This window comes from Oratosquilla oratoria, chromosome 7 (genome assembly GCF_046742065.1).
Source record: "Oratosquilla oratoria isolate Oo_2021 chromosome 7, ASM4674206v1, whole genome shotgun sequence".
NCBI lineage: Eukaryota > Metazoa > Arthropoda > Malacostraca > Stomatopoda > Squillidae > Oratosquilla > Oratosquilla oratoria.
Window position 1 is genome coordinate 63,181,186 of NC_134783.1, and position 14,407 is coordinate 63,195,592.

The window sequence follows — 14,407 nt, forward strand, 5'->3', positions numbered from 1 at the left end:
AAATCTTCTAGGAGCTATTGAGAGTTTTTACGAGAGTAGTTGAGAATGTGTCGGGATTAGAAATGGAGAGAGTGAGTGGTTAGAGGTAAAGGTGGGAATTTGTCAGGGATGTGTTACGTCGCCCTGGCTGTTCATTCTTTACATGGATGTGGTGGTGCGAGAGGTGAATGCAAGGGTGGTGGGTCAGGGATTGGAGATGGTTAAAGAAAATGGAGAAAAGTGGGAGGTGAGCCAGCTGTTGTTTGCAGACGACACTGCCCTTGTAGCAGGATTAGAGGAGGGATTGAGGAAGTTGGTGACAGAGTTTGGGAGTGTGTGAGAAAGAAGAAAGTCGAAGATAAATGTGGGTAAAAGTAAGGTGATGAGACGTACAAGGGGTGAAAGTGGAAGCAGACTGGAAGTGAGTATTAAGGGAGAGAGATTGGAGGAAGTGAATAGTTTTAGATACTTGGGTACGAATGAGAAAAGTGAGTAAATGCCTTGGTGGATTCAAAAGTGTAATGAGGAATAGACATTTAGGAATGGATGCCAAGAGATTGTATGAAGGAGCGATTGTGCCAACAGCATTTTATGGGGCAGAAACATGGAACATAAAGAGAGGAAGAGAGAAGGAGTTTGAATGTGTTTAAGATGAGGTGTCCTGAGAAGTATGGTAGGAGTTACTAGGCTGGATTGAGTGAGAAATGAGGTGAGGAGGAGAACAGGGGTGGTAAGGGAGTTGGGAGATAGGGTGGATGAAAGAGTATTGGGATGGTTTGGACACATGGAAAGAATGAGTGAAGAAAGACTAGTAAAAGAGGTATGGAAGGCAGATGTGGAGGGACTGAACATGAGAAGGCGACCTAGGATGAGACAGATGGATGGGGTGAAAGGGGCTTTGGGGAAGAGGGGAATGTCTGTTGAGGAAGGATGGAAGAGGACAGAAGAAAGGGGCAAATGGAGAATGGATGTATATGGATGATGTGATGCACCAGGTGGAATGGGTAGTGAGGTAATATGTGAGAAAAAATTTATGCAAAGGGATTTCTCTCAATCTTCTCCTTTTCCGTGCGAGGGGTGGATGTGCTGCATCTTGCGACACTACCCCTTACCCAGGGCAATGGACAAGATGCAGGGATGACCCGTCATCCAGGAGGTGCCAAGATGGGAGGGAGGGTAGAGTGGAGGGGAGTGGAGTGTATTTAGGGATGGAATGGGTGGGAATGGTTTTTATGCCTTTTTCTTTTTGGCTACCTCCCTTGTAAGGGGGAAAAAGCCTTTGTTATATGCATGTATGTATGTATGTATATATGTATATATATCTGAAGCACACTGCTTAATATTACCAAAATCTACTTTGAACATGTTCACTCTTCTTTAACCACATTAAACTTAAACCCACAAGTCAAATTGGGAATGTTTGAAAGCAGGGACCATACAAGAAACAAACAACTGAACAGAATAAGGAAATGTTCAATATCTCACCCCACTTAATTCCTTTAATACCCATGGCCAACAAAACTTTAAGCAATCCCTAGTTGCCCTTGAAACCACCCCCACTTTTCCCTTTCAAAGTCATTTTCTACCCTCAGACAATTGCTTACCCTTATTATTTTCTTCCTTTTGTTCCTCAGTTGTGAACTAACGTCCTTCACCCAACCAATTATTCCATCAAATCCTTAATCATTCCTGTTCCCAGACATTTGGTCCAACTCCTTGACCTTTCCTAGTATTCAGTGACCCTGCTCACTCTCATACGAGCAGGACACGGGTTCTATACTCTGGCACCTCTGCCAACCCTCATGTCCTCACATAACGCACTTGCACTACAACGTAGTCCATGTTTTTTTTTTTTTAAATTGTTGAAACTGCATTCGTGGAGGAACCCACATTCCCAGTTACTTTTCGTGCACTGGCATAGGTTGAACTCGTAGGGCATTGCAAGACTAACAAACCCATCCCCTCAGGGGCAAAGGGAACGGTGGCCTCTGTCTCCAGTAGAAGTAGAAAGAAATGCAGAGCCGATGGCTTGCCTCCTGTTTCTGATGATGAGGATTGGGAACCAGATCCTACTCAACACTAAAATCTCTAGGCTCCCCACCTACAAGGTCCACCCCTCGACGGATTCAACTCTCCCTTCGATGTCGTCGAGCCCTTGAGTCCGGCCCCCTACAAGGAAAGTTAGTCTACTGCGAGATGACACGGTCCTTCTTACCCCATGCCACCAAAATGTAGTTGTTACCCTCAACACGACAAAGGAGATCCAAGGACATCTAAACATCATGAAGCTTCTCCCAGAGGATTGCATGACCAAGATGGTGGTCTACAATTGAACCATGCCCTTGGTTCAACTTTGCCGGTGGCAGGATTTGAACCACCATCCCCTCAACCTTCACCACAAATAACGATGCTCTAACCCAATCAGCCAGTGAGCTTAGTACTTTGATGAGTACTAAAAACCTATTCCAGTAAAATTAGACATCTTTAATTTTCAAAGTGGTAACACTTCAAATTTCAAGGCTGCCACATATTTTATCTGCAATAACCCCTTCACATCCATTCCCAAATACCTCCCTGCTACAGATGACCATAAATTCTTAAACCACTTCATCTGTCCTCTACTGCCACACTTCCCTCTTGTACATCTCAACATCTTGCCCATATTCACTTTCAACTTCCTCCTATCACATATTACCAGTCCTTGTCATCTGAAAAAAGGCAAGCAAAAACGTACTCACGCAAGTGTTCTCTGTGACTACTAGACCTGCACTTCTTTCATTGTTGGAATTGAACCATGACACGTGAATATTATAATACAAGGTAGGTTTACTCTGAAAATACCACAATGCTCAGTTTCATTCCGTGGTAAACAGTCATTGTGGTGCATGAAATCTGAACTTAGATTTTTCATAGGTGCGCATTTTTTACCTATCATCATTTCTAATGCAGGCATGTTATGGTGTGGGAACAAAAATGGATGGCTTAAAAGACAAGCCAACCTAACTACCTTGTATCTTCCTGACCCAACCACAAGCACAGTGCGATCAACAAAACTGGCTCACCTCCAACTTCCCTCCACACTCTAATCATCTACAATCACCTGAGCATCCCCCTTTGTGCAGCTACATACACATATCAAAGGATCTTTCTACCTTCTAGGAGAACTGGCAACCCAATCATCACTGGACATGCATGACCTTCAACCCACAAATCAAAGACCAGACAGTTAAAATAAAAAAGAAAAACAAAGATCAGCAGTATGGGCTTTGGTCGGCAGAAGGGAAGCATTTCCAAAACAAGATTCCTGGAGACACCCAAATTGGAAAGCATTAAAAATAAGTGCACCCAAACTACCACAATAGGACCTCTTCACACAAACCAAAAATCCTCCTATAATACATAACACAAGCCCCCAAACCAATCCATCTGTTACATTACACAAGTACAAAGACATTGCATGCTCACCACTTCCAACCAAAAGTTATCGAGTTCTGAGGAACGCTGTTGCTTGCAGAGATTGATCAGCCATCGACCGCCCTTCTTGTTCCGCTCATCCTCCCACATGGGTTTGATGCCTTGTTTGAACAAAGAGTAGTCACACCCAATTGGCAACAAGGATGCCACCTCTATGTGGTTGTACAACCTGGGCAAGAAACAAATTAAATTATAAATAAGTTGACATGGGAATAAACCTTACATTCTAACAAGGGGAATTCAATAATTTCATATTGAAATTTACAGATGACTAGGAAAAGTTTGCAGAAAATTTTAGTAGGAACATTGATTGTAGAAATAGAAGGTATAGAGGAATGATCCCAGAGGTAAAATAGAAATGTTCCAACTTGAAGCCAGAGGTGAGAGGAGAGATATCATTCCCGAGTGTGTCTGGCCAAGCAGTTCCATCTCCCTGAGGATTGCCACAGCTGGAACAGGGTTTTCCCCACAAATCCCTTCTAGAATATTTGTGTTGTTGGTGTGTGTGCATAATTGTGTTCAATGCAGTATTCCCCAATGTGTTATATAGTATGGAGTGAAGTTTTACATCCTGGAGAGTTATTTGTGATGGTCATCCAGCCTATTCTGGTAACTAAGGGATATCAGTTGGTCTTTCAGTGTTTGCTAGAGCAGTGAATATGATTATGGACATGCTGCTGGAGGGAGGTGTCTGGTGGTTGCTGAGGAAGAGACGAGATTATTTGTATGTGATATAGGTATTTGGGTGTTTAAGGTTTCTTGGAGTGCATGGGTGTTGTTGTGCAGTGTAGTGGGCTGTTTGTGGAGGTTGCAGCAAGTGTGCGCCTTCCATGTCAAGGTGATCCTGGACTTGGAGGACTTTTGTTTCAAGAGTTGATGCTCCATAGGTCTTGTATTTGTGCATCTTTTAATTATACTTAGGTCTTAGGTCTAGATAGTAGGATGTTGTGGCATGTCTTAGTGAGGTTAGGGTCCCATAAAGGGCTTCATGATTCATCACCGAGCATATATATTACTTGTACCATAAATTGTAATGTACACAAGAGTTTTCAAGCCTAAAAATATATTTCAAAACCATAATGGGTATAAAAAGCAAACCTTCACTAAGCTGTAATCAAGTGGGACAGCACTCATAACAAGAAGGGGCTGGGTGACCGCATTGCAAGCGGCTGCCCGGGGTGTGGCACTTGGCCACGTGCCATGCAGCACATAGTGGGGGACTGCATTGTGCACAGTCATGCGCACGAACGGCACAACGTGCACTCTATGAAGGATTTGTGGGAGGACCCAGTTTCAGCTGTGGCATTCCTTGGGGAGACGGGACTGCTCGGACAGACAGTCTAGGGAACAACGACAACAACAACTGTACACCATTTACCATGTCTCCTTCATGCTGCCACTGATATACTCCATTGAAACTTGTTTGATGAATGTGTTTGACATATTAACACAGAAATGAATATAAAATAATGAAATACTAAATTCAGTACTCTACAAATGTTATAGCACACACTTACTGGTAGGCCTAAATTTTAAGCGGTTGCTAACTGTATTTAGGTATATGCCAAATTGAGAACCAAGCTAAAATTCTCAAGGTCAACTTGTAAGCCACAATATATGGTATAATGTAGTTAGTTTGTTCTCTCAATGTAGTACCAGCAAGAGAAAAATGTAAGACAAGCCAGTTAAGGTTTGCTGACAACAACACTTGTGGCAGGGTGAGACGAGGGATTAAGAGTTAGTGACGGAGTTTGAGATAAGAGAAAGTTGAAGGTAAATGTGGGTAAAAGCAAGGTGATGAGATGTACAATGGCAGAGGATGGCAGTGACTTGGATGCATGTCTAAATGGAGAGGCTGAAGGAAGTGGATAGCTTTAGGTATTTGGGGTCACATGTGGCAGCAAAGGGAGCAGTGGAAGTGGAGGTAAACTGTGGATTGAGAGAAGCAAGTAAATGCCTTATTGGATTAGTCATGAGAAATTGGCATCTGGAAATGAGATGCAATATGGAGATTGCATGAAGGGGTGATTGTGCCAATGGCATTGTCTGGGGGCGGAGGCTTGGAATTTAAGAAAGGCCGCGAGGAAAAGTTTAATCATGTTTGAAATGAAATGTCCGAGTTGTTGTTGTTGTTGTCGTTCCCTAGACTGTCTGTCTGAGCAGTCCCGTCTCCCCAAGGAAGGCCACAGCCGAAACTGGGTTTTCCCACAAATCCTTTATAGAGTGTATGTTGTGTTGTTTGCGTGCATGATTGTGTATAATGCAGTCTTCCAGCTGCAACGTCTACGTCGTGGGACCACCCCCCAACCCCAAGAGTTGGGGGCCAATCAGCAGCAACCACCCCTGGCCATCAGCTCTACGCAGATGGCACCGATCCCCAAGGAGGAACTACGCCTACCTGGGGGAGTACCACAATGTCCGAGTTGTATGGTAGGGGTTACTAGGTTCGATGAGTGAGAAACAAGATGAGGAGACGAGTGGAAAAGGAGATTGAAAATAGGGCTGATAACATTATTGGGATGGTTTGGACACATGGAAAGAATGAGTTATGAAAGATTAGTAAAAGATGTATGGAATGTAGATGAGGAGGAAGTGAACTGGACAGGACAACCGAGAATGAGATGTATGGATGGAATGAATGGGGCACTGAGCAAGAGGGGAATGTCTGTTGAGCAAGGGAGAAGGCAGATGATAGGGATGAGTGGAGAGTGCCTGTGTATGGATGACACTGTTATACAAGGGAGGTAGGGGCGGGGATGAGGGGGTTACAGGATATTCATACATTATATTTTGACACAGCCCAAAGGGTTTTTCCCAGTCTTCTCTTTTCCTGTACAAGGGAATGGGGGGGGGGGAAGAGAGAGAGAGAGAGAGAGAGAGAGAGAGAGAGAGAGAGAGAGAGAGAGAGAGAGAGAGAGAGAGAGGGGGGGGGGACCAATGAAGTGAAGTGGCCTTGCTGTGGATGAACCGTCTTGCTACAGTGAGCATAATTGGTGCAATGCAACTATAGCCAAAACGCAAGTCAAATTGAAGAACCTACATCTTAACCTTAACATGATTATTGCATATAAAATAAAACAATAACATGATCAGCTAATTTTTTTTATGTTTGAGGGGACAATAACACCCTCAGGTAGCCTGAAGTACTGAGGTAGCTGTATATTGCCCCTCCTCAATGATGATTTTGAGTGTCTTTGGGTACTCATGGGCAGCAGTCATGTCTACACTTACAGCCTCGCCAGACAGCTTAGCACTCTCGACTTTATGATTTGCTACAAATTGATCCACCCACCCTTTTGATGCTAAAAAAAAGTACACTGAGGGTGTTGAATTCCATTCTTCATTGCTAGACCAGCATAAATTTCCTTAGTGTGTTAACAACCGAATTTCTCCAAACCTGTCATTCCAAACATTGTCCCAGCAATTGTTCAGTCTTCAGGAGCAACTGATTTCAGCTCCATAAGGCTTGGGCAGCAGCCATGGATGGTGCAAGCCTCATTCAACTCTTGATATGCTCACATTTTTAGTAAATGCCTCATACTGTGGATTCATCAACATCAAATTTCTTCCACACACTTATCTTCATTTCACCACTGTCAACGAGTTTCACTATTTCAAGTTTGAGCAAAAGTTCTTTAGCCTCTTCATTTCCCTCCCGGGTGCCACTGCATTATGTTCAATGGTAGGAGAATGGTAATTACTGCAGCACAAAAAAAATTGTATGCACTAAGAAGATGTACACTCAGACTGAATAAAGCTTAGCAGCTAAATGTGGAGCAGATTAGCCAATGAGCACTAGGAGGTCATGTGATGTCATGACTAAGATGGAGATGGGAAGGTTTGTTTTGTCCAATCTGCATTTACTGGGCTGCTTGGGCCTGGCCAATCACACAGTGAATCCACTCCCACCCCAAGTGACACCAAGAGGCACATTCTGTATTTCACGATTGGCTAGGTAGCACGATAGTGGCCACAAGTTGTGTGAATGAGACATTTGGGTAGCTTTTAATGCATATGTGATAGTAAAGCACAATGGTGGAACCCATGATAGCAGAGGGTTGAATGTACTGTATATAGATTCTAGCAAATTTTGTGATATCAATGGGTAAATGCATGTGTTATTTTATGTTCTTGGACTAAGGTACATAGCAAAATTACTGTACTTATACTTTTTCTTGAAAAATATCAAAGTGCTTGGACTTACAGTCACCTGTACTTAGACCCAACCCTGGTGGGTATATCATGCATGTACATATTAATGTGGGTGATAGGACATAGCCCTAAGATACTACATTCCTAAAGTTTCTGGTGTGTGATGACTGGCAGTTATACGACACAGGATGACTGGCAATAATATGACAGGAATTTCTACCTGCCAAATAATTGGCAAGCTGTCTTTTGGCATTATTATGCACGTCGGTTTTATAGTTTCTATGAGTGTGTCAGGGGATAACCCGTCATCCAGGAGGTGCTAAGATAAGAGGGAGGGTGGAGGGGTGTGGAGTGTATTCAGGGATGGAATGGGTGGGAATGATTTTATGCCTTTTCCTTTTTGGCTACCTCCCCTGTAAGGGGGAAAAGGCCTTGGTATATGTATGTATTTGTCAGGGGATAGTATAAAAAAAACTTGACCAATATCTAATGCATTCTGTGTGGGGGCTTATCCAAATTGATGCCACTGAAAACTGTGGAGCTACCAGGAGTGTTTGTGGAGTAATGGTCTAGAAAATTGTTGTAATAAGACAAGGGGGATATGTGATATGACAACTGGCTACTTCCCTTATAAGGGGGAAAAAGCCTTTGGTATACGTATTGTACATTAATAACTATGGAAAAGACAATTTAATTTACAAACATGAATAGTTTTGAATAGTCATGATCAGTCTTCTGTAACAAATCAAATTCATGAACAAAGCCTTCACCATATTTTAAATCCAGAAGTTTTCAAAATTAATGTATACTTACGCCCAGAAATCTTCAACTGTGTCAAAGCTTGCAATTTCAATCTGACTATCTTCCCAACTTCGGTTTTTGTCATGTTTGTAAAACCACAGAGTCCACTTGTTCTGTAGTGGATGTTTTATCATCATCTCTGGAGATGCATCTGTTTCTTCTTCTTTTTCGTTCTGGAAAAAAGCAGAAAAGATTTATCATACAATGTATATTCTCAACCTCCAGATCAAGAGATTAATAAATAAATAAACGAGGAAATTCATTAATGACATAGCATAAGTTACACAGCTGATATTCACCCTTTCAGCATTTGACATGGGGCAACTGAAAAACTGTATCGAATCTTTATATTGACCATAACCATTCCAGTTGTCTGACCAACACTTTAACCACCTTTCCTAGCGTGTTATCGGTATTACCACAGATCAAGGCAAATCATGTTCAAGAGAGCCCTCAAGATTCATGGCAATTCTACCAGACCAGCTAGGAGTACTAGGAGTGTAGTTACCGTGCCAACGATCGCCACACTCAAGGACTGTCACGATAGACATGCCAATATTTCAAGACCTTAATGTACTGGCAGACAAGTCTTTAGAGTTGGGGATCAATAAAAGAAGTTCCTTCTTATTTCCCCACCACTTGTTCATAGGTGAGCAGTGTCCAGCGACATCCAACTCCACACCAACAGATAGAGTACATCCAAAGTAAAAGTTGGTGGCTTCACCACAGTCTTGCCTCAAATCACATCAAGTGAGCCCTGTGCTCGAGGCAGTAGCTATGAGGCTATGCTGCTGCTGGTACAGCACTGTGTAGCCTCCCTTGTAAATTACACGAGTCAGAATAAAACTAGATTCACATCCCAAATAGTATCAGCAGTTAACACCAATAACAGAAAAATAGTCTATGCATACTACAAATATGGATGAGAAATAGTATAAAATGTCCAAATCTAAACAGCAACATCCACATGTACATGTCAAGTAACAATTCTGTTTAATGTTTACTGTGGAGGGAGGGAGGGAGACAGAAAAAGGCAGTGCCACCGTATTGCATACAAGGTGCCATGTCTAGTCACTATGCCAACTTATGAGATCATCCTTATTACTGTACATAGGGGAAGACCCCTATTACTTTAGATACGCACAACTAAGCGATAAAACAGAAAACTGACCATTTATATACATCAATGTCCAGTCTCTTGTCCCCCTTAACCTCTTCAATACGAATCAAATTTTGCGCACAGCATCTGATGCCTATGTATAATGCATCACACTACATGTTATAAAATATAGTCACTGCTGAATCACTTGTTCTCTTTCACTCTGAGTAATAATAAACACAGAAAATGTGATCAAACCAGTTCACAGAATTTTGGGGTCACTTAACTAAAGCTACAAAATATAATCAAGACACCAACATCCTTGTACACCCACTCGTGCCTCATGACACTCATGTAGGTGTCACCATATGGAGGAAGTTAATACTTGCTCCCAATTTGCCATCATCCTCTCCCATTGTACATCAAATCACCTTGCCTTTATCCACATATCTTCAACTTCCTTCTTTTACACACCTTCACAAACTCCGTCACTAATTTCCATAACCCCTCCTCTGATCCTGCTACAAGCGTGTCATCAGCAAACAATAACTGGCTTATCTTCCATTTTTCTCCATTTTCTATCTCCAATCCCTGGCCCATTACCCTTGTGTTTACCTCTCACACCACCCCATCCATGTATAAATAGAACAGCCAAGGTGATATAACTCATTTCTAACAGGCTCTACTACTCACATTAAAACTCTTGACTGCTCTTAATAGCTTTCCTCCTAGCCCATATAACTGCAATAACCCCCATTGTGCCTTCCTGTCTACCCTGTCACAAGCCTTTTTCCAAATCCATAAAGACCCAAAAAACATCCTTACCTTTTCCTAAAACATATCTGCCTTTTCACCAAAATCTGATCCAGTCAACCCCCTGTCACCAACTCTGTTCCTCACCAATTACTCTCTCTGTTCCTTTCCTAATCCTCTCCTAAATATAGCTATGAAAAATTAAACATCAATTTCCTAAGTTGTAATACATCAACATGGTATACATTTTTCTTGGTGAAAAATAAAAAACAATCTTGTTAAAACCAAATACACTACTGAATGGAGTTGCGACAATAAAAAAATAGTTAAAAACAAATACACCACAATGGAATTACGATGATCTGTTCAAGATATGTCATCTGTTCACTCCCGTCACGTCAGTTTGACAATGGCGAAGCCTATGTTATGCAATGGGTGTTTATCCACTCCAAGTGACATTTTTTCAAGCAGTGCTAAGGAGCAGAGCTTTATGCTTATCTTGAAGCTATGAAGTAAAGTATGAAACTCCACGGTCCAATTGGGTGCCAAAACAGGATGTCAACATCCCTTATGATAATGACCCTGATGACCTTTAGCATTACAGGTACCACATTACTAAATGCAGGCAGAGTTAGGCTAGACCAATTTACCACTTTAACCTCTTCAATAAGAGTCAAATATTCATGCACACATTAGCTGCCCAACGTACGATGATGCATCACAATATATGCATCGTAAAATATAAAGTTACAGCTGTTATAATCTCTCTCTCACACGGAATGTTTGTAACCAAAGAAAAAGTGATCAAGCCTGTTCACAGAATCAGAGGGTCACTCAGTTACAAATACAAAATATAATCAGGAAGCTGATGCTGGCAGTACTCACTCGTGCCTCATGATCATATGCAAGGGGTTAATTTCTTCGACTTCTGCATCCATCAAAACAAAGATGACATCTCAAGCACTCATAGCGACTGTTAGTAATGTTATTGTCTCCTTTTGACGCTCATAAATCAAAACAGTACTTCCACATCTTGCCAACAAATGCTCAAGATTGGCACCAATCGTCCCAAGGGGGTGTTTATGACACCTAAAGTGACCAGAGAGGACCTGATGTCCAACCAGTGCCAGACCACATGTTTTTCCCAACATCAAAAGAACCCACTAACACTTATTCAGGAAGCCCCATTGCATGTTGAGTCAGAAGCCTAGAAACTTCTGGGCGAACAAAGAAGCCGACAGTGTCACCGACGCAATGTTCAAACAACAGTCTCAACAACCTTTTTGTATATGTAGATCTAACCTATGGCAACAGCCTACTTGTACAATCTATAGTGATTTCTGGCAGCCCCCCACCCTAAGCTTTAATCGAAGGTCGCAGTGTATTTGTACATAGAAGACTGGGATCAGTAAAGAAAGGACTCAGCTACAGTACGCCTCTCTTAGCAACTGTTATTGGTTTCTGCCTAGAAAACATAATTGCCTTAGTTACAATTTAATTATATTTTGATACATCCCGAAGGGATTCCTCCCTGCCTTCTCTTTTTTTGCATGTGGGGATGGAGAGGGGGGGTTATCCAAACAAGTGAAGCTCTTCCTAGTCCATATTAATGACATCAATGAGAATCTGAATCACTAAGACACCACCTCCTTCATGGATGACACATGGATGAAGGGGACACGATGCAACTACAGCAGTATCTGTCCAGGGACAAGTTTGGGCTACCGGAGTATGGAAACAACTCCGAGCTGAAGGAAACTACCAAGTAAACAATTGCACCATTCAAGGAAAAGACTGAAAAATCTTGGGGTGCAAATGAGCAGAAATGCATCCTTCAGCCACCACTACAGCAAGATCACAGCTGCTGCAAGACAGAATCGTGGCTGGGTCTTGATAACTTTCATCACAAAGGAAGGAAAATGCATGGTAACCCCGTGGAAAATCCTTATCCTACCCAAGCTGGAATACTGCTGCCAACTGTGGTCCCCCAACACTATCCACAACATCACTGCCCTTGAAGACATCCAGAGAACCTTCACCAACAGGATTCAGGGAATTCGGCACAAACTACTGGAAATGACTCAGCCACTTGAAGCTGTATTTCTCTTCAAAGAAGGAGGGAGAAATATATTGCCATATATGAGTGGAAGATCCTTGAGAGTAGAGTAAATGTGGGACTACAAGAAAACACCCACCCAAGAAGAGGAAGACTGCTATGTGAAGACCAGCCAGGGCACAACACACAAGGTGTGCACAATTCCTTCACACACAATGGTAGTCTCAATTTTAATAGTCTCCTTCAAGAGATTTTGAGACCACACAGGCACCTCCTCAGAAAGCTTCAAAAGAAGACTTGACAAGTGGCCGAGTACAATACCATATGGACCACCAACACCAGGGTACTTGATTCCAACCACCACACCCTCCCAGAAATCACATGAAGGGCAGGAGAACAAGACCCTGGGAACTAATGGAGGCCCACCTCACCTGTGCCAATAACAGACTAAGTTCTCCTAAGCATACTACTAATGCATAGCATCCTTACAGCCAAATGCTTTGTATTACTTCCACATCTACAGAAACTGTTCAAACTTGCTACTTTTGTGTGCACATTTTTTTAATGGCATTAAATTCTGAAGTCTGAAATACAATGAAATGCTAACAAACTCATGTTCAACAGATTTGAACTATCAAAAGGTCATTTACAATCAGGAAATGAAGGCGATACCCGTAATTCATCCAATACTACTGATAACGATATTGCCACTTTTTTCAAAGCCTTCATTCAGGTTAAATAATTTTCTTTTAAGATGGGAATTGCCAAATATTAGCTGAAATTTAAAGAATACTGACTGAACAACATCAAAGTCTAAAGTCATTCACCATCTCCGAATAGATAGTACCCGATTCTAGGGCTACAGCTTCCAGGTCTACTATATTCTGTCTACTTTAACAATTTCCAATTATACTGCAATGGAAATTTTAACGGAGCTTATGATAACCAGTATGGTTGCAGAATGTGAGCATAATTAACACAATATCTAACACATTTTGGCAATTCTTACCTCCTTACCAGTGTCCACATGTGAGAAGCTACTTTTCTTCCTTGAAGTTTAAATTTCAGCTAAATTGCAATACAATAAATACTGTGGGGACTGAAACCTTTAAATTCACAGGAAGACTTTTTGTATTCTGGTAAGGCATCAACCAATAAAATGTAGCGACTATTAATAGTCTTCAATGCTACTAGAAAAAAAAATGTGTGCAAGTGAACATTCAATCAAATTACATGTACATATTTGGATACAAAATCACGCCGCAGCGGTAATCGTAACACCCCCGTGTCCATTACATCAATTTACATAAAATAAATTTATGTTCTCTTAAGCAATGCCAAGATTCTGCCAGACAGAGGGCTTGTGTGAGTCAGTGGCTCTGCAATCTGAGGTCGTGCCTTAATGACACAAGCGAAAGAATCTCGTTGTCAAAGTGCCAGGCTTCCTGCCACGGCGAGTCCAAGCCAGCTTTCCCTATCCAGCTTCGGCACTCCGTAACAGAGGTTAACAAATGAATTCCGCCGTACACCTGTATTCCCCGATAAAGGTACTAATTCATACCGAGTAACACGATTCATGTTTACTACCGTGAACCTCTCTATGCATACAGGTCATCACTTTCCGGGATGGTGAATTCGTTCACTTCCGTCTGTCACGTTTATCACTGCACAATTAAGAACTAAAGCGACAGTCAATGAATTAAAAATTGTAGGTGAAAATATGTACTTGGATAACCATATATCACATTTCTTGAAAATTTTACCATTACAACCAAAATCATCAAACAACAGTTCCTAACCTGCATTGCCTCCGGTCTGTCTGCAGCCATATTGGAATCTGTTACTTGGAGGTTTTCCAACGTTCGTAGGTATGCTGTTAGGAGAAAACCGCTAAGTAATAGTGTCAATATCTTTATAACTATTTTCTAGTTATTTTTACAACATGAAAAGACAACGGTAAATATAAATGCTCTAATATTATAGAACTGATATAATTCTTAGGTTACTTCAATGAATGTGATCACTCAATCATAACTTTGTTGTTTTACGACAACTTTATTTTAAATTGGCAACACATAGCATGCAAAGATTCA

General features: G+C 41.7%; 1 protein-coding gene across 2 annotated transcripts in view; it reads right to left on the minus strand.

The window, feature by feature from the left end:
• LOC143027189 (eukaryotic translation initiation factor 4E-1A-like) overlaps positions 1-14,187 on the minus strand; it is a 37,686-nt gene extending 23,499 nt beyond the window's left edge. For both annotated transcript variants that reach the window (XM_076188352.1, XM_076188353.1), the window contains exons 1-3: positions 14,114-14,187; positions 8,419-8,579; positions 3,445-3,622 (exon numbers count right to left, since the gene is read on the minus strand). In XM_076188352.1, coding sequence (XP_076044467.1) covers positions 3,445-3,622; positions 8,419-8,579; positions 14,114-14,143 — 369 coding nt within the window. In that variant the 5' untranslated portion in view covers positions 14,144-14,187. The remainder of the gene's footprint in view (positions 1-3,444; positions 3,623-8,418; positions 8,580-14,113) is intronic.
• Positions 14,188-14,407: the final 220 nt, after the last annotated feature.